The following is a 21,589-nucleotide window of genomic DNA, read 5'->3' on the forward strand; positions in this document are numbered from 1 at the left end:
AAATGCTCATTTTGAGAACTAGTTTTTGCATTTTGTTGCCCAGTGTGTAATGATTGATTAAAGAGTGTTTTTGAATTGGCAACAAGTTGTAGTGTTTGAAGGCAAGATTTGCTTTTGCTGCATGTTTTAAGTGTTTTGAGAGAGTAACAGCCTTTTGCAAGCAAAATGTGCCATTTTGTCCAGAGTGCTTTTGATCAGACACAGGTGTTAACTGTTTTGAGAATGTGATGTCAGAGTTGACACAGGTATCAAAACGATCGAGAAAAACTGTAAGCACAGTGTGATGAAGGACTTTGGTGCTTTTCTCAGATCAGAATGAAAATTCTCATAACTATTAGTTCAACCTCCACAACATTCAGTCATTTGTGCACATCATAGTAGCAATTTCTCCTTCCTCTGAACAAATTGCAAATGCTTTTGGACATGTATCAGTTGCTTTCATACAATTCTCTGCTGTTTTATATCATTTGCTTATGTCATGTCAGTCAAAATGAACTATACTTATGGATGCTGAATAGTCGTTCCCAATAAAACTAATAGTCTTCATTTTATTGCTTGAGTCATTACATACAAAATTGTTGAACTAGTTGTCAAATTCTGTCAAGCAATATTTATACATATCTTTTTTATTTTTTTCCTGGAAATATCTCCTAAATTGAACAATTCCTCTCAGGTGAACTTCAGCTTTCACTCACAAGGACTCACGAGAAGGACATGGTGTGTACCATTCCTACAATTCTGTGACACAGAAATGGAAGATCAGCATCATGGAAGAGGGGTGTGGATGCGGGGGGGAAGGGGACAAAACAGGGGAAAAGGGAGAAGAGACCAAATACATAGGCATATTCCTAATGAAAGGGCTACTCTTGTGGACTATGTTGTCAATCACGGCCTCACAATGGCTGAGGCTGGTCGGAGGGTGCAACCAAATGTTGGAAGAACCACTGAACACCACTGTGAGTTCAATCATCCAAACGTTTCGTAGGGAGAATAGGTGCAGTATGTATAGTATTGAACAGTAATCCAACATCTCATGCTGTAATACTGTATCTCATGTTTACTGTCCATTGCTGCAATATGTCTCTGCACCACACAGGTTTGGAAGGCAGCCTCACAGAGGTGGACAACCCCACAGCAAGAGGAAGCCATTTGTGCAATGGTGATTGCAAACAATGCAACTAGAAATGTAATGCCAGAGGAATTACAATAGTGGATGGAAAGCTGCTGGCTTACTGTAATGTTGGTGGGGAGATTCCTGAAAAAAAAAAAACATTGAATCGCTTAATCTTTGAGTTCATACAAACCCTCTTACCAAAACACCTTGTGTGTCTGGCGTTCTTGAGATATCACACTCAAGGTGGGTTTGACCTTGACATTTGACTTCATCATTGAGTCCATACAAATGTTCACACCAAATTTGAAGCATGTAGCCTACGTCAAGCCGTTCTGAAGTTGTAGCACAAGCACAAAAGCTGGCCTTTGGAAAATGTAGTTCAGAGAAAGCCTTATTGTATGCAATGAAATAGGCTACCTGCAAAACGGGGCTTTCAGTTGGTGCTGATGACTGCTCATTCTGCACCCAGATAACAATTAGTCATTGAATCTATGTTAAATCAACATTAGGCTACTTTGTCAACGTTAAAATCATTAAATCAACGTCACACTGCAACATTGATTCTACATCACTTTTGCACCCTTTATTAATATTGAAGCAACGTTGAAATTCTAACTACAGATCAACGGGATTTCAATGGTATTAAACCTCAGTAAACCACTATTAGCCTAATCTGGCAAAATATTGAGAAATTCATATCTCTACAGCCAGGATAAATTTGGCTAGGCCTACAGTAGGTATGTCTGATTTAGGCTACACAAGCTTCCATAAATAACCATTTACAACTTGTTATCAGTTAAGCAAGTTAAGAAGGGGGAAAAAAAGAGACAATTGTTAGATAAATATGTTCAACTGAACAACAAACTAACAGCTAAGCCTACAATCAAGTAATTTTACGCCACAACCTACCACTCATATAAACGTAGTTCAAAACGAAGGCTAAGTTTCAGCCAGTGACTGTTTGCCATAGAAGGTTTTCCCTCGTCAGGCCAGCTATCGCTAGGAAAGGCAGCTGACAATTTGAGTGTGAAGGCTTAGCACTACCGCCGCCACTGCACACAACCGCGAACCTAGAAACATTCCCAAAGTCTAGCTAACGTAATATAACTTACCTGCATGCTGAATCCTTGGTTATCGCTTAATCAAGTTATGAACTTAGTCAACCTGATTGTATGCAGGTGAACCCGCACCTGATTACTTTAAGACTCTTCTAAATGAGCCCCCATTGTGATGTCATACAGAGAAAAATACGTTTTTTTTTACATTTTTAATCCCCTACTTCTCAAAAAGTATAACATTTAATTTGTTTAATTTGTTGCCTGTGTACTAGCCTGTACATCTATAGGAAATAAATTACCGGAATTTTGGAACAATATATCAGCCTCCCCGTCACCTAACTTCTCATCAGTGTTACAATCTGTTAAGGGTTAAGTCATTGAGAGACCTCAGACGACCAGCCTCAGACGAGTCCAGGAAGTGACGTCAATTCCGGAAATAAGTACATCATTTACTTTACTCTTTATGGAGAATACAGTGGGAAAACACATATTTTCTTTTACAGTTCATGGAAAAAATAGTCACATTAGGTAGAAGCTTTTATTATTATTATTTGTAATTCACATTTATTTATTAAATAATCGATCGCGACTGACTGTCCACGATATCTGCCAGAGTCAGCTGGAAGGAGCTCGTGACTCATGCATAGGGAATCGCGGCAGATATTGCACGAAACTTTGGTTTATGGCTATCGTTTAGGTGTCCTTCCTATTCATTAACATGAACATGATGACTGACTAAATAAATGACTATGATGTTTAATAAACCATTGTAGGCATACAAGTTATCATTATATCACATCACATCAATTAAGTGTTTTCTGTAGGCTAGGCTACTGTGTGACATGCTTTACACTAGGCTACAGCATATAAATCAACAATAGGCTATCAACACGTTTGCAGTATCACTGTTGCAGAAATCACATACAAGAAGGCATCCTCTTTATTGTTTGTACATTTTTGCACATTCCAACATAAGGAAGCAGCATGAGGAAACTTGTCGTTTTTCTGCCTTATTTTCTAACTACTTTTACGAGTCTGCAGTATCACTGAGTACAGCTGTTACAAGAGGGTCTGGTGTCTCTTTGTTATGATGCACTTCCTGCGACGCGGTCATTTGTCTCTAAATGACTTAACTCCCTCTCGTTGTAGTGTAGCTTAGTGTAGCTCACGATTGAGCTGGCGCATAACATACATCACGGCCAAACGTTAGCGATTGGGTGAAATCAGATCCAATCGTTTCAAACTTCTACAGAGTCCACGCATCCAGCTTGCAAACGTTCGTCAATAGCCGAGATCCCAGACCCTTGTAGAAGCGAAGCGTGACCAAGAGGATGGCAAATGGCCAGGCTAATATCCGTTGTGATGTAGATGAAAATATATGGCCAGACAGACAACGTCTGGATGTGCCAGAATGATTTACATGTTCATTTACAATATGTACTGTTACAGTATATTAGCCTACTGTATTCACATTTATGCACAGCTCTACCAAAAGGGTGTTTCTTATGTTTGTTTAAAATAAGTGACTGTAGTGTATTTTTATTTTGCACAATGCTGTAGAATTGCAAAGAGCATATACATTAGAAATCTGAAACGTACATAGTCAGTGTCTTGTACTCACTTACTCCCCTAACTACAGCAATTTGTAACTTTATGTAGTTTTTAAATGGCTGTACAAGTACTGTATAGTGCTGCCTTGAGCATTTTCATGTAGTGTCACCTAGTTCTGACCTTTTTTTGCATGGGAAAACACTGAGAGCATAAACTGTCATAATGAAAACATGACAAAGTCATTTGACTATCTTGTTCATAAACGATGTCAAGACCTCTCATTTTGATGACACTGGCAGTTTCATTGACATAAGTAATTGTTTTTGAGGAATGGACTATCCATTTTGAGCAAGTGACATGCTTTTGCAGGTTATCCTAGGTTTTGCAGTTTGCACTAATTGTTTTGAGAAATGCACTAACTGCTGTGCAAATGTTATGTGAGAAAAGCACCAAAGCAACTGAGAAAAACTGTAATGTAGGCATTTTATTGGTGGAATGTGGCCAATCAGTGCCCCCCTTGTTGAATGTCACACATGGTGTGCTGACACATGGTGTGCTGGCCTGGTGGCCATTGTAGATGACCACTAGCAGTGTTTTATTATGATATATACTTATACTTTTATCTGACTGATTTTATGTGACTTTTATTTCGACATCATGCTATCTTACATAACATGATATTTATGTAATGGACTTTAGTCACCTTTATAAACAATATACTGTACATGTTTGGTGCTCTGCTCCAATTTAATCATACATTTGAAAGGTGAATTTAAAGATACAGAAAGGTCATTTAAAAAAAAAAGAACTAATTGAATCTGTTGAATGTAAATTCATTCTCGGGTAAATCTGTATGTTAGCATTCATTGCTGAACTGTTTGCGTATTAGCCTACATTTTGTTGATGATAATCGCCCAGTGCATGTTTGATATTAAGTATTTGTTGAGTTATTGAGCTATATTTCAGTAATTGAACTGTGGTTCAGTAGTTCAGTATAACCAAACAGCAACACAACTTCAACAAAATGTCACTTAGTGGAGAAGAAGTAGCTAGCACACATGACCCACCCATGAAAACAGATAACCCACAACCAGTCAGGTCTAGTTCACGGGAAAGAACATTTACAGAAAAGGGATTAGAGATGCACAAACAGGAAGCCATTAAACACAAGAAAGAATTCATGAGAGCTTATGGCTCCTGGAAAGAGATAACAGGAAAGGTTAGGACCGCACTAAAATCATTCTGTTCTCAAGATGAACTAAATAAAATCAGAGAAGAAATCCAAATTCGTACGGAATGGTATAGCACTCACTGCAGAGATCAGCGAAATAATAGCGAAGCGGCCAGAAACTGTAGAAGAGGTCTTCAATCCAGAACTTGAGAAAAGTACGAGTGAGGATGGCACTTAAGATGTTGTTTAAATGTTTAATGTAGTTTAGTTTAGTTCAGTTTCATGTAGTTTAATGCATCTATTTTATATACTCTTCATAATTTGGCATCCACTCTCATAAACAAAACCACACACACAAACACATAAGTACAAATACTGGAATAATAAATTCCTTGAAGATTCAATTGTGCATTCTTGCCAATGCCCCATCCACAGTGGTCACACTTCCAGCTAGAGATCAATTCAGTGCTAAATCCTCCTTACAGCAATGCTTAGATCACCGCAAAATGGCAGAAGTGTATTTGTGCAATGCAGATATAGAAAAATATTTTGGAGTCATCAAAGTATTTTTTGTCTGTTGTTGCAGACTTGTCCTAGTGAAACACTGCACTGAAGTCTATACACACACACACACACACACACACACACACACACATGCATACACATATGAACACACACAATATCAAAGTAGTATGCCAGCATAATGGCAAATGTATACCCATGCAATGCAAATACAGATGTACATTTAGGTTTTACAAACGAATACTTTGTCCATTTTTGCAGACTTGTCTCAGTGTTGCACACAAGTTTCTGACCTGATAAAGAATATGACAATGAATGTGACTTTAGAACACATTGTTGTTTTGCAATATTTGAACAATTTGTGAATGTTTGGCTTGAACCATTTGCTTGAACATAGGCTTAAGATAAAAAAAAAAAAGTTTTAACACCTTTCCGACACGGCCCTTTTCATCTCACGTAGCCCCTAGTGCAGTGGTCAGTGTTTTTCAACCTTTTTTGTGCCACGGCACACTTTTGACACTTAAAATGTCCCACGGCACACTAACATCCTGTGTGAAGAAAAAATAAACATACCATAGCCTAAAACTTCAAATAATACACAGATATGGCCTTATTATGGCTATATGCAAGACCTGCTCAATAAAACAAGCGCCCTCTGTTTCATTTGTAGGTGACTATATCCAATTTAATTGTTGTTATGAACTAGATATGTGATGATTCTGTGAATACTGGATATGGGGGCCCCGTTGTACAATGCCTGCATACCACAAATAGTGCAATCATACAATCAATGAGAGCATGTGGTTATAAATTATTTAATGCAACAGTTGCTTTTCTGGACCATTGAGTGACATTTGGGTAATTTTCTGCGGCACACCTGATGATCTCTCACGCCACACTAGTGTGCCCCGGCACAGTGGTTGAAAAACACTGCCATAGTGGAAGCTTGCGTACCACAGTTTGGATCCCTGTTGTAGGGGATGGAGAGAAGCAGAGTGCGAATTACCCCACCATAATTGGGGGGTACTGCACCTTCACTTCTTCTATGACCATCATGGTCCATATCAATCCCCATCGTGATCGCCAAGTGCAACGTGTGTTGTGCAACACACATACAAGGTGTAAACATGCGACAAACTGATAATCAGTTGGCTACAGAATATCTCATTGTTATTATATCCAAAAGAGAACTGTTTTGATCAACTCTCAAAAGTTAGAAGTTAAGTGCACTGAAATACCATTCTAATTACTAGTAAAAGTAGGCTACTACCTTTACAAGAAGCCTATTGCTTATTTCATGACATATTGATTTGGTTTATTTTTAGATTTCATAAGACCTGGAGGTAAGATCCAACCCTCTAATATAGCCTAGCCTACTGTATAAACAGAAACCAATTTTCCATTATAGTCTATGGTAGTCAGTGTCAAATCAACACAATTGCCTAGAGATATGTGAAACCTAAGCAATCTTTAATGTGATTAAGGAGCATATAGCCTACTATGGAAAAAAAACATGCTACCACATAATAACTACAGAGCGGTAACCTACAAGAATCCGATAACCAGAATGTAAAAACAATAGGCCTACTAACCAATTAAAAACAAATTCAAATACTAGCATGTACTATTTAGCCTAGGCTACTTGGCTCTTTATGTTTCCACAGGTTTCACTAATGTTATGTAGGCTTTAGCTACATCAGACCCTCTTTGTGCATAATAAAAACAACACAGGATCTGTGCCAAACTAATTTCAAAAGGGCACAATAATTTATTCAAGATAAAATGAGAATCAATGGACACCTAGGCCATGGACTGGAGTTCATCTCATTGGAAATGACAATCGACATGAGCTATGAAAGAACAAAACACGTTAATACTAGCCTGGCTAGCGCCACCACTTCTCAATGAGACGTGGTCTGGGAACCAAACGTTCATTTTCTCGTATTTAAAAAAAAAAGCCCAGATCCGCTTATTGGGTGCCACGGATGTCTATCAAATGCGCCTGTGCATAGCTCATCATCGCCTTGCTTTTCCCACCTGTTCTGTGATTGGTTCCCTATCTCAGGCGAAAATTTGCTCCATGGTCTCCAGGCTGCCTTAGCAGCATGAATCAAATCGCGCGCAAGGCAGCATGGGAACACCCAGGCTACGTTAATACATGAAGGTTGTAAAATAGCACATTTTCAACAAGCTAGACGTCTACTAGCAACTTACATTTACCCATGCACGTCAGCAGCAAACCGAATTTAGACTACTGGAGGAATCTAGCATTTTGTCATTCAACGTCGTTGACACTTGCTTGAGAAGTTGAAGTCGTTCTCTATCTCTTTTAGCGCCACGGTGGTTTAAAATGGTACGGTCCATAATAGGGGTGTCTGAAATCGCTTTACATTAAACTTTTCCTAGTGAAAATAGGAGTTGACTTGTATTGTAGCCAACTGTAATGATATTTTTTCACAATATCAGAAAAATTATCTGACCCCCCCAAAACTGATATTTCTGTCTTCTACTATACCCCCCAATGATATTTCTTCATTGGGGGGTATAGTACCCCCCAGTACCCCCTGTAATTCGAACTATGGAGAGAAGTTGGTAAGTGTGATTGACTTTCTTTGTATATTATATGCACACCGTGCAGTAGTCCTCCAGTTGTTACCTCAGGTCTCCTGAATGTTTTTCCTCATTTTGTTAGTCTCTTTGGATAAGTGTCTGCTAAATGAATACATGTAAATGTATTGTAAAATTAATTTTTGGGACAAGAAGGCAAATTTCAGCCGACACACGGACATGATGGCAGCATAGAGGAACAGCTGCCGAGTATTTGAACATTATCCATGCCAAAATATTGAGTGGCAAGGATGTCAGCTAGGGGTAAAAAAGACGGCAAAGAAATCAAAAATCCAAGGCAAACAGGGACGCAAAGTGGAAAATACTAATGCGGCTAGCCCTGACAGAGAGCCCACAGTTAATCTAGGTTTGATCCTTCAAGAATTAAGACATTTTCGACAGGACAACAAATCTCAACTAGAGGAAATCAAAGGATAAATAACAAAAAAAACAACATTAGACTGAAGGAGGCCGAAGACCAAATCTAAAAGACAGAAGAAAGATTACAAAATGTAGAGGGTGTTCTATCAGAAATGCTAAAACTCCATGCTCAAATGGAAGCCAAATTAACTGAGCAGGAGCTGCTTACGACGAGAAAACATCCGCTTATATGGGATTCCAGAAGGGGCCGAAAAGGACAGTGCATCGGTGGATGAGTTTGTAGAACAACTGCTGGGGGATAATCTCGACATTGCTGATACAACAACTCTACAAAAATGAGAGAGCCCATCGCTCTCTTGGACCTAAGCCACCGCCACATGCACAGCCAAGATCCATCATTGTCAAATTTGCAAGCTTTCGAACCAAAGAGAAGATACATTGCAATGGATGGCAAAAGAAGGGATTGATGTTATTAGAAGAAAATCAAATTAATGTTGACAATCATTTATGGGACAAATGTGGTAGCCTATGTAGCCCAGCAGATGTTGCTGCTGGACAACTAAAGTGGAGTTGAGAGGCGTGTATCAACATGAAGGGGTGTAGCCTAACTTTAAGAGAAAGTGTAGATACCCACACGAACAAGTTAACACATTCAAAAGCTGTAAAAAGAACAGAACAGAATATTAAGGCTGATATGAGCGAATAAGGCTTTTTCATGACATCATCGAAACTTGAAACATCTTAGGTAAGTTTCACGACAAGCAAGAATGGATGAAATTTCTGTTGCTATAAGCTTTAAATACAAAGCGAAGCGGGGTTGGTTTAATAACTCTCTTCCTGTAACATATAGGCTATACAATTTGTTTGTGTTGTAGGGCAATTCCATGCATGGGCATAGATTTAGGGTGGGACGCTAAGGACTAGTCCTAATCAAAATTTTAAGATGACAAAATTGTCTCCACCAATATTTTAGCGAACTCATTTGTGTTGCTAATCATTCCGACAGCTAGCATGGAATGGAGTACAAGAAACGTAATTTCATTGAATGAAAAACCGAGATCTGACCATAGACAGTAAAAGAAGATCTGACACGCTACACGCAAGGAGAGTGTATGCACAACAGGCGCGTGGGAACCTTTTTTTGACCAGGGGTGCTGAATAACAAAAATAATGGATGTCTGACGATTTCTCCCCCCCGGGATATATTTGGGATTTTGACTGCTAAATATGTCATTTTATGCTTTAGGTGATAGAGAGAAGTTTTAGAAAAGTCCTGGGTACAGGCTACTTTGCACTGGCAGTCAAGCGAGCTATGCCTATGCTAATGCTATACTGTGTAAAATAGCATTAGCTCTTAGGATATTACCCAGGATATTGTCACAGCTAAACCTAGCTTCTGTAATCGTTCAACCAAAGTTAGGAGTCATGTTGAATAAGGGTGCCGCACGGACAGTCGATTAGGCTATAGCACAGAATAGAACTCACCATCACTGACTGATAATTGGGCTACCAATGTTGCAGTCGCAATAAACAATGGATCCAAGACATTTTCCTGTTGCTCACAGTTTGGAAAAATAAAGTGAAACAAAATAGGAGGAAAGTGAAGGGATGTTTGTTAGTTGGTGTGCGTGTGTTTCTTTTTAATTGGTCTACATATTTCAGGCTTGTTTTTATATGAAAAGCAACCTTATACACACACACACCAGAGTGTACAGCACTGTGCAAAGGTTTTCAGCACATTTTGAATGGTGCTGGATGGAAGTGAGGATGTTTTCATAAGATTTTTTATAAATAAATCACAACATAGAGAACGAATGTTTGAAATTCTAAATATAAAGACACGCAGTATTCACCCATTGCAAGTGACGTCACGTTTTGTTCGCGCCACAGCAAAATAGCCTAGTGGACGGCAAGAACACGAATCAAATCAATGGGTTGTAATGGGACATATCGCACAGCTAGGAGATTATAGTGAGATTTAACCGTAGTAATGCCCTTCCACGACTGTTGGCTTATTGTTTGGAATACAACAACATCCCATGTTCTTGCATAGATATATTTTGGTTTGTTTTCTTTGTGTTTCGGGAATATTTCAACCACAATTGCATGCTTATCTCCTCAGTGTATGAAGCAGCAGCAGCTGCTGCTATAGCAACCATAGACTATGAACAGGACGGCAGATAGCACTTAGGCAAAGATCTGAATGTTACCGCTCAAGTTTTTTTTTTAAATTTCCTATTTCTTTTCAATTCTTTAACTTAAGACATGTAAGAAGTAAAGTTTATTCGCTGGGCAACGCACAAACTGACGAAGTTACATTAGCCCTAGCACTATGAGCTACGATAAACGTTAGCTAGAATAGCTAGCTTTCTAAGTGTGGCAGCTAGTTATTATTTCATGTTCTGATATGAGATTCTTAACGTTTTGACTATGTTACAACTGATAAAAGCAAGACAAATAAAGTAACCAAATCGCTTTGCAATATTTTAGTCCAGAAATACTTATGGGTGTTCATTTACCATAATGTTAATTACAGTAGCCTAATGTAACGCTATCTCCCCTTGCTGTTACCACCAGTTTTAATAACTTTACATTTGGCGATCATGACCCATTTCATCTAACAACACCACTGGCATCTTCTTTGACTATCAGACCCCAAACAGCAATACATTGAACTACAAAGATGTTATAGTAATGGTGTTCAGTTCATCATAATCTTTATGACATAATGTAATTTGCCATCCGTCTCCCATCTTTTTGCCGTCTAGCATGGAGCCGTCACGTGTCTGCAAGGGGTGAATACACAACATAGACAGTAAAAGAAATGGACCAACAGACTCCGTCGTTTTCAATGGGGGGGCACTGAGTCAAATAGAACGATTTTTCAGTTGGTCCCCCAGTATTATGAGACTCACACTTAACTTCGTGGACGCTAGCCATCGAACTGAATCTTGTAACTCATATGATAGATACACAGAAATTCTTTTCACACTTCCTTCGCCAAAGTCATCTAAGTTAAACATTTATTTATGTATTATTATAATTCTCACCAAGTCGCGGTTAATGTTGAAGCTACCATACATGATCATCTTCAAAAACAGTCATGCTAAAACAAAACCAAAAAAGTTATAGGCCTAGCCTTGAAGCTAATCTTCTTCCACTTTTCCTGACCCACGGTCAATCCATTGAAAACCCTCTGAAATGATTAGTGCCGCTTTTTAAAAAAAAAAATTAGGTTTACTTTTTTTATTATTATTAGGTTGCCTCTGTGTAATGCTTTACCTTAACATACGGTCGCAGTATGTTTATGAGTTACCGCCATAGACAGTAAGGTGGACTGAGCTTTATCCAAACAATACGGTTATCTCCCACGGGCGCCGAAGAGAGATTACGCCAAAGCTAGCTTCCCTCCAACCCAACAAGCTAACCATTCTTCTTACGGGTAACCAATGTTATGGACGAGGTAATGGAGTCTGTTTTGCCTTTGTAGTGTTTATGTAGATTACACAGAAGCTACAATATCGACACAGGATATATGTTATATGAAGTTATGGTATTTCAAAAAAATCCTAGAATGAATGGACTTCTATGGGAGTTAGCAGAGAGGTGGTCCCTCCAGCCTACGCCGATTCTTCTACTTCTCCGAATTCTGCCTGCCCCCTTTGATACACAAACCGCTAAACACGGAAGTAAAGCAGCCCCATTACTGCGCGTTGCCTTGCTGCTAAGGAAGTAGCGAAGCAATGTGTTGGTCCTGTAGGCGGCTGTAGCAGACGTTAGCTGTAGATGCGAAATCTTCTTTTATTTCTTAATTTTTATTTAGTACGTATGCTGTCCAGTGATGCCAGGAAAAGCGTGTTGTGTGGTCGGCTGTTTTAACAACAGTAAGAATATACAGACCTAGAATTAAACCGCTTGTGAAATTCACAAACCTTTGTTGCACATTGAGTGCCCATGTTTACAGGCTTACGGATTACACACAGTTCCTTGTCGAAAGGGAGGACCAAGATGTGCTAAAAGTGGATGAAATACATACGATTAATAAAATAATCCTGAATACCTGTAAGAACATGTATTTAACTGCTACAAGTGGTCGTATAATAGTTATTTGCAACTTCTGAAGCTTGTGATATTAGCAACACAGCTACTAATGATAGCATTCGGCTTATTGTTGTCATTAATTAATACACGTCTTAATACATTATGTTGTCAATAAATTACCTTCATTGGTAAGTTTTGGCCACTGCCTGACATCTACCCAGTGTTCCCTTTCACCTGACATTTCATGAGCAGGATCTCCTATTTGATATTCTCTGACAGGATGCTTTCATTGAAAAGCCATTAGAAGGCACCGGCAAGTGTCACACCGTCACACTCTGCAGGCACGCAGTAATGGAGGCAGGCAAGATGGCAGCGCCCATAAAGTTCGCGGCGGATTGGTGTATATTCTGTTTATGTAGGCTAATGTAGCCTATAGTGAATGTAGCCTGCACAATACAAAGAAATAAAAGATAAACTATGGTGCATTTCCATACTCATAGAAATGAACATTGCGAGACACCAGATATAGATAGATACTTTATTGATCCCCAAGGGGAAATTCAAGATATCTCTTCTATGATCTCATCCCAGAAAGATTTTCTTTGACTTGTTAGTTTTTTGAACATTTATTTTATCTAATGACATAGCAAACATCATGAATTGAATCCACATATCCTTGCGAAAACTATTTTTCACTAGCCTAAAACCGTGAGACTGAAAGCTAATTGCGTTCACATTCTACTTAAAGTGACAGGCACTCAATTAGATTTAGCCTACATACCACAAATGATGATATTAAAGAGTGTAGCCTAATAATTTAAATATCAATGTGATGTATTCAAATGACTAAATATGTTATTAGTAATTATGCAGATCATAAAATACTATAAATAATTAACAATATAAAGTTTATATGAATTCCAAAATATGAAATAGAAACCTATGACAACCATCACTTTCTATGTGTGTGTGTGTGTGCGCGTTGGAGAGGGTCAGTCAAATTCTATGATTGCCACTGATGTGAATGATCTCACAAATCACACAAACCAAATCAAATGTTAAAAAAATCGCAAAAGTATCAAAATCGAGATTCTTCACTTACTATTGGTATTAAAACAATAATGTTGGTATCGTGACAACAGGAGTTGGGGATGTGTCCCCACCAAAGCTGAGACCAAACCTACACCCTTGATTCCATGCAAAGGTCATCCTTACCATGGAAAAAAAAGTTATGCACACACAAATATAACTATTGTTAAAATGTTCATTTAGGTCTATATTTTATTGTTTGTAACTGATCTGATTGAATTTCATGGAGAATTACACTCTTTTTACATCATAAATATGGTGTGCAACCATACAGAAACAACAGTTTTCACATGGCAATATTATACATATTTAAAAAGGGGATAAATGGACTCAAGGTTCCAACAAATTGTTATCATTTGACAAATTTAAGATTGACAAGGGAATGGTAGAGCAATGTATGCTCAGTTTGCCTTAAGAGCACAGCTCCTTACATTTGTAATGCTTTTGTTTTTAAGTCAGCAAGTTCCATGTCCATGTCCCATCCATAACGTTTTATAGGAAACGTTTATGCTACACATACAGTGTTGATGCAACAATGTCCAAAGTGTCTGTGCAAAGCTAATTTATAACAATGTAAAGTATGATTAACAAATTGTGCCCCGCTGACGATGTTTCGCGAAAATGGAATGAAATGTACAGGACTACCTGCAAACAATGTAAGAGGCCTATGCTGACTGCATCAGTGCTCAAAGTATTCTAAAAGTTTATCAATTAATTGCTAATAACTAACTAACTTCTATTCAAGTCATATTTCTGGGACTTTCTGGGATAATTATTTCTATTTTTTATTCACTCGTTCAAATGTTTATACGAAGAGTTCACAAAGTTGCATAAGGTGAGTGAAAGTTAGAATGGTGGTCATTTCAGACTTTTCAGCACTTCATAAAATTCTCATAGTTTGAGAACTTCAAATTATTTGTAGGATATTCACAACTTGAGCTGTGTATGCAAAGACACAGAGTTCAGAGTTCACACATTTTTAATAAAATATACTTTTGGGAATGCAAAAGTATTTTTATTAGTATTATTTAATTTGAGCTACATTTTACACTGATATGGCATGATGGCAATATAAACACAGCTAACAATGGTATTAAATTGCAATAGCCTATTAAATGTAATGGAATATTCAACTAAGGTAGACTGCTGTTGTTCACAGCACTAAGCTATTTATGGTTACTGATATACTCCTGAGTCTCTGGCCCTCTCTTAGAGCCACGCATAGTGAGCTGGCCCTCAAAAGAAAAAGTCTGGGGACCACTGTTATGTCACATAATGTGAATTTACAAGACTGGAGACTTTATTTTACCTCAAAGCTGGTAAACGTCTGATCTGGTGGAAACACATTTCACCTTAGTAATTACAATTGATGTTTCAGAGATTATTAGGCTGATCAAAACCACAGGAAGGCCTCAACATAAGCAAAACAAAACATAATATTAAAATACCTCCAGTGATTGGCATAGCCCATTTTCGAGTGGTCTAATAACGAAAATCTGAGCGATTATCTTCCCGTAATTATCATACTGTTGTTGTCAGTAACTGGATTATCGTGTTAGCTGGTGAGGATGGCTGACTTTGCAGCTGGAGTTAACGTAGCAACCTCCTTCTGTTGCAGATATGTTCAGCCTGCTGTTCACATCTGTTTAACACAGTTTAATTTTAAGTGTGACGCTCATTGACAAAGGTTTACAACACGATATGCCAGCATTTTAAGTGCTAATACCCACAGAGTAACATGAGTAACGCCAGCAGTAAACTAGATGTACCGCAAAGCGGTAGAAAATATGATTGCTGCTCAGTCTTGCACATTCTCTCCACAAAAATAAATCACGCTTGTCAATTTGTCTCCATCTCCTGCAACTCATTGTCATGTAAATGAGTGTGTGCACGTGTGAGTTTGCTTTTGTGTATAAAAATGTGTGTGTGTGTGTTTATGTTTGTGCGTATAGTGTGTATGTGCTTGTATGTCTGTGTGTGTGGGCGAGCCCGTGCATGTACTGTATGTGTCCAAATCACAAATGAGTGGGTATGGGCTAGGTTGATGCGGGCTCTTGAGACTAATATACCATAAGCATTTTATCATCTTGGGTGCAACAGTTCAGGTAGAGCTAGTTATTTAGCCTAGCGCAGTGGAGGAGTGGCCAACAAATGTCATGTTCCCTGGCATTTCAGTAACTATTTCATAGTAACTATTTCAATTGTTTCATATCAAAATTCACTACTTAAGTATGTGTTTTATGTAGTTTGTGGAGGACTGGTTCAGACATGTTACATCCATAACGGCAGTTTTTCCAACATAATGCATTACGAAAATGACTCATAGTTTCAAAAACAGACTTTTTATGTTCATTCAAGTCTCCTTCATGCTACATTTCACAGTTCGGCAGTTTCCTTCAAAATTCACAATTTGTAGAAAACCTGTAATCTCATAAAAGTGTGTCTATTTCATATCACATTCATAACGCTGATAAAATGCCTTGTATTAGGATGTTAATGATTATATAAAATTTGAGGAGTTGTCAGTATTCAGAGGACAGAGGTTACATTAAAAGTTATGCAAATTAATTCACTGTTACTAATTTTGCCCCTGCTATAAGGCATTTTGTTTACCAATCTGAGTCCAACCGTCACATCCATAAGGTTGGAACTGCCCTGTAGGCCTACTGCTTTTCCTCCTTACTTGTAAATGTTGCGAGGGTATTTAAATTCTCACCGGATTTGATTTACATACCTAACCCTTACCTCCACTAGTTGTGTAAGACAATAATAGTGCAGTGGCTATCATCAAGAAGTCCACATAAAATAATTTATTCTACGGCCCTTCACAATGCTAGTAGAACGCTCCATTGCTCCATGGACTTGAATGGGAGTTCCCATTCTACGTTTCTACGTTCTACGGTCAAATAAATTCATGTAATTACCGCTGCAAACATATAATTACCGCTGCAAACATATAATTACCGCTGTCGATGGCAACGGGTTTTGTGCTGCTGATCATATCACTCCGCAAGTATTCCGGTCACTTCTTGTATTGGAACTTCATTCAAAAGTGAAAGCAGACGGTTGATCAGCTGTGTTCTAAAGAATGTTTAATTCAAGTTCAGCGGGTGTTGCGAACTATTTGTTTCTTAGCAAAAGCCACGACGAAACGGTAACAAATAAGTGTAAAGAGACATATCATGGAGTTTATTTTTTCGTTTTGGCAAGTAGCCGTATAATAAGCGGGATAATGTACAGAACGCCGGTCATTATGGGAAAATAAGTCCCTTCAGGGCGAAACAAGACCCCTCCGCCTGGCTCAAACTAGCACACGACCTCAAAGTCATCGTTCTCAGCCACTCCCTCTGTTCGCTGATTGGACCTGCAGATTTTTGCAGGAGAAAACTTGTGAAAATACCGCAGACCCAGACGACGTACTAAAGGGAAATGACTATTGTGCAGAAGTATAGTAGGAGGGCGGAGCCAGGCTACTGTCTTGCACCAAAAATATTCCAGAATATTCTTCCCACATATTGCTCCTAGCATGTCTAGTCATTTCAAAAGCTTCCATCTCCTTTAATATATATATATATATTATATATATATATACCTAAGAAATGTGTATGACAACTTGTTATATGCTGGAGGAACAAGATGATTTAGGCCCTTCCTGTCTGTAAGAATACACAGGTTTCCCGTTTACCAACAAAACTAGATGCGCGCGCAGCCGTGAGGCAGAAGATGCTTGGTGGCCGTCCACAACGTTATAAACTTAACCTAAATAGTCGGCTGCTGTAAGCTACAATCGGATTTTATTGTATACCCCTGTTGTCTCAATGATAATAACATCTCATTTCAGACTATATTTCAAAGTTTGCCGTTCATTTGCATTATTAATATAACATCGTATTTTGTCATTTTTGGTGAAGACATGCATTCCGTTAGGGATATTGAACATATTTAACATTCTCTAACCATCGTGATTTCGAATTGGTGCAGTTGTCAGCACAAAAACTCATTTTATTCTTTTGCTCTTTTGCATTGCTCTGCTGTTCTATGGTGCTTTCTGCCTCTTGGTTGCGCACGCATGTTTTCGTGACGTTGCATAGAAATCCATGTATACAGGCATTTGTCCTGTTATAGTATGCACTGTCTTGGGGTTTCCACTATATTGTATACAGTTAATATGTCATCAATATATCATGAGTTTTACTTTTGAAACTTGTGCGCTGAATGTCCATTAAACATATTTATTGTCTTCAGGAGTTTTGTTATGTTTTCCAATCAGTCGGACTACCAGTGGGATTTCTCAACGTATCATTAACTTAATATGTAAGCATCATTATCCTCCTTATCCTAAGTACTGTGAGGTACCTAATTAGAATAACCTCTAGGTGTGGTTGTAAATCGCTTTTATATATCATTCACATATATTAGAAACATAATTTACGTTAGAAATATATTAAATATCTAAGAAGTGATGTTCATACAGTGTGACGATGTTTTACAGACATGACCACCATTAGCTGCTCATGGAGTTGATGTCAGTGTGCTGCAGATGGATCCTTTATTTAGGTCTGTGCAAAATTTTGCAAGTATTTTCATTGAAGCAAATATACATATTATTAAACAGATGTAAAAATGAAGAACAACCTTAACATTTCAAAAGTATGAGTTCAGAAATCGCATGTATACCCAATATTTAGTGTATAAATCCAAATCCAGTAGATGACAGTTGAAATTAAAAAGGAAGCATCTCATTGTTGTTATTTCCCAGGTGTTGTGTCTGCTGCTGACATTTCTGTTGTGAAAGTGAAAATCGGAAAGCCTGTGACACTCCATTGTGCCATAGATGTTGAGGACAATGTGGATGTGGCTTCAAAGAAGATAGAATGGAAAACTCTTGACCAAATGGTGGCTAAGTTTTTGGACAAAAAAGTCACACCAGGCTGTGGCTATGAGAACAGAGTACAGATGTTCAAACAAAATATTGAAAAGGGGAATTTATCTCTTACCATTACACCCACTTTGATGAGTGATTATGGTGAATATGAATGCCATTATAACAGACAACATAAGAAATCTTGGTCATTGCAGATTACAGGTATGTATTTCATGAACAGGTCAACCTAATGGTCAACATCTTCTGATCAACATCTTATGATATAATACTGTATATGCTATTGATATTGCATTCATATTTTTTTAGCCAACATTCCAGGTGTGCTTAAAGTGACTGTTGGACAGCCCATCTGGATTCCTTGTTATTCAAGACGAAAAAAATGCAATGGAGATGGAGAGCCAAACACGGATCCAATCTCTTTTGAATGGTTGAAAGACAATCAACGTGTATATTGTATGCAGAAGGGTGGAATAAAGGCACCGGGAAGAGCAGATGTATCACCTAATGGCATAAGAGATGGAAATGTATCTCTTTTCTTTCACACAGCATATTTTTCTGACAGCGGGACCTATCGGTGCAGTCAACAAAATGAAACTACTGTACTTAAGCTGAATAGTAAGTCTGCAGAATTGGTTATCATGTTGTTTAGGTGTTTATTGGTATATGATGTGATGTGGTTTAGGTACACTACCAGTCAAAAGTTTGGACACAGCCACTCATTGATACAAATGAGTAGCCGTGTCCAAACTTTTGACTGGTAGTGTACATGTTTGGTTCATGTCACTCTGACTGTACACAGCCTCTCTTACAGAACTTGGCTCGAGTGACACAATTTAATATGATTGTAAGGATATAGGTTGTGATTACTAGGCGGCACAGCTGTGGGTAAATTCTTACCAACCCCACATTTGTGCTACATTGTTTAAAGGAACCATATGTAAGATTGTGGCCAAAACTGGTACTACAATCACTTTCAAATTACTGTAGAGCGGTGTATCCCCTCCCCCTCCCCCCTGACTCGAGGTAGCCAACCCAGATGCCGAAACACCACTGACTTCCTGATTAGTAGATAGGTGGAGGGTGGCGCATCAGGCCAAAACACAACACAACATGACAAAACACAACATCAACATCAGTTGAGGGCTGCAACTTCACTTTTTAAATGACAATATCCTGGCCGGACTACTGTTGTCAGTGATATAAGTATTTGAAATGCACATGATTTCTTAATGTCTAGTGACATATCAGGGCCATTTTATGATTAATTGAAATACATTTCTTACATATGGTTCCTTTAAATAACTCAGTTATGAAAACTTTATTCTTCATGGAATTCCTCCTGGAAACAGAAGGGGTCCCATATACACTGCTATTCTCCCTGTCCAAATATTTGACACATTGTAAAATAAATCTCAATGATTTCTCAATAGATGTCCACTTTACCTGTAGATTATACTTTATCCATTTAAAGAGTAGGGTTTTGTTACTGTCATGTCATCTTATTTTTGTGTCATGTTACACAGCAGCACTACTATTCAAACACTGAGGGAGCATTTGGTTAGAAACATAGACAACATGCACATTTTTTACATTTTCATAAACCAGACTAACTACAAAAGGAAACTCGGGCACTATGTTATCAGATAAGATATATTGGGATTTCCCAGCTTCAGATGGCATAGGTTTATTCTGACAGAGTCAAACCTATTAATTCAATGTGTAGGTACTTCCTTTCCAAAGAACTTTTTCCTCTAAAAACTTTAGTGAAATTAAGGGAACCATATGTAAGACATGTATTTCAATTAATCATAAAATGGCCCTGATATGTCACTAGACATTAAGAAATCATGTTCATTTCAAATACTAATATCACTGACAACAGTTAGTCCGGTCAGGATATTGCCATTTAAAAAGTGAAGTTGCAGCCCTCAACTGATGTTGATGTTGTGTTTTGTCATGTCATGTTGTGTTTTGGCCTGATGCGCCACCCTCTACCTTTCTACTAATCACAAAGTCAGTAGTGTTTTGGCATCCGGGTTGGCAACCTCGAGTCAGGGTGGAGGGGGAGGGGTTACACCGCTCTATAGTAATTTGAAAGTGATTGCAGTACCAGTTTTGGCCACAATCTTACATATGGTTCCTTTAATGTTTTATCATCTGGACATTCTAAACATGAAAACAGTCCAAATCATGTGATTATGTGAATTTCATGAGTACCATATTTTTTTTTTTTCAGTTCACAAAAAAGAAGTACACGTTTCTATGAAGGATCCTCTCTCCCTTCCGCTTTACACAGTCGATCCCGTTGATGTGTACTTCCAGAAGGATGGTTCCAGCAATACAGTCTTACTTAGTGCATATGACAAGAACTGGAAATACATCAACAAGACTCAAACACTTGAGTTGCTTCTTGTAATGAGGAAGCATTTAGGGACATACACTGTAAAAGATAGAAAAAGAGAAGAAATATTTTGTACATACATTGTGACATCTCCTGATGACAATGTTACACCTGATGAGTCAAAGTATAAAAATGCTCTGATACCCATATTCATATTTATATGCATTGCAACAGTAGTGTTTGTCTATTATTGCAATATATATGGAAGCAACTGAAATCCATGCATTTCCACAGAATTATTTTTGGAATCTGATCCCTTATCATACCTGTTCATTCGTACTTGCCGCTCGACTTATCATGACTAAATTCAAGATGGCGGTGAACGGTAAACTTCCTGAAGGTACTGTCTGTATAAATCGTCTTGTAAATAAACTACCAGTGCTTTTTCAAAGTTCTCAATGTCTCGTTTTAAATGTCAAGGCCCTCGGAAGCCTATCAATGAAGTATGGAGCTACTTTGAGCCTCACAAATGGTGTAAAACAGTGATTTATTTGCATGGCTAGGCCGATGCCCGAGGCACTCCCATCGAAAAACTGTTGGTAGCATTGGCTAACTAGCGCCAGATTTCTGAGGTCATTCAGGACTTTAAGGCTGCTCTTCTTGGGAATGGGAATGATTGTTTCCATGACTGTGGGACAGTCAGTGGCAGTAGATAGAGACCTCTGGAATATCTGCTCTAACTCCTCTAAGTTGTCCAACACAGTATTTCAGTGTGTAACAGCAGATGTGATCTGGACCAGGAGCTTTCTTGATCTGTGTCCTCTTCAAA

The 21,589-nt window shown here is 38.3% G+C and overlaps 1 protein-coding gene across 1 annotated transcript; it reads left to right on the plus strand.

The window, feature by feature from the left end:
• The first annotated feature begins 9,055 nt into the window (after nucleotides 1-9,055).
• LOC125307289 lies at nucleotides 9,056-21,053 on the plus strand. The gene is made up of 6 exons (XM_048263185.1): nucleotides 9,056-9,149; nucleotides 17,780-17,848; nucleotides 18,027-18,091; nucleotides 18,294-18,620; nucleotides 18,726-19,034; nucleotides 20,656-21,053. The coding sequence occupies exons 3-6, from the start codon at nucleotides 18,049-18,051 to the stop codon at nucleotides 21,033-21,035; spliced, it is 1,059 nt and encodes a 352-aa protein (XP_048119142.1). The 5' UTR covers nucleotides 9,056-9,149; nucleotides 17,780-17,848; nucleotides 18,027-18,048; the 3' UTR covers nucleotides 21,036-21,053.
• The last annotated feature ends 536 nt before the right edge of the window (nucleotides 21,054-21,589 follow it).

The sequence above is a fragment of the Alosa alosa genome, chromosome 14 (assembly GCF_017589495.1).
Source record: "Alosa alosa isolate M-15738 ecotype Scorff River chromosome 14, AALO_Geno_1.1, whole genome shotgun sequence".
NCBI lineage: Eukaryota > Metazoa > Chordata > Actinopteri > Clupeiformes > Clupeidae > Alosa > Alosa alosa.

What these genes read in the sequence shown, in the direction of transcription:
- LOC125307289 (XM_048263185.1), top strand. Translation starts at nt 18,049, where the DNA reads ATGGAGTTGATGTCAGTGTGCTGCAGATGGATCCTTTATTTAG. An exon ending in TTGGTCATTGCAGATTACAG is followed by an intron (nt 18,621 to 18,725) that starts GTATGTATTTCA and finishes ATATTTTTTTAG; the next exon opens with CCAACATTCCAGGTGTGCTT. An exon ending in TACTGTACTTAAGCTGAATA is followed by an intron (nt 19,035 to 20,655) that starts GTAAGTCTGCAG and finishes TTTTTTTTTCAG; the next exon opens with TTCACAAAAAAGAAGTACAC.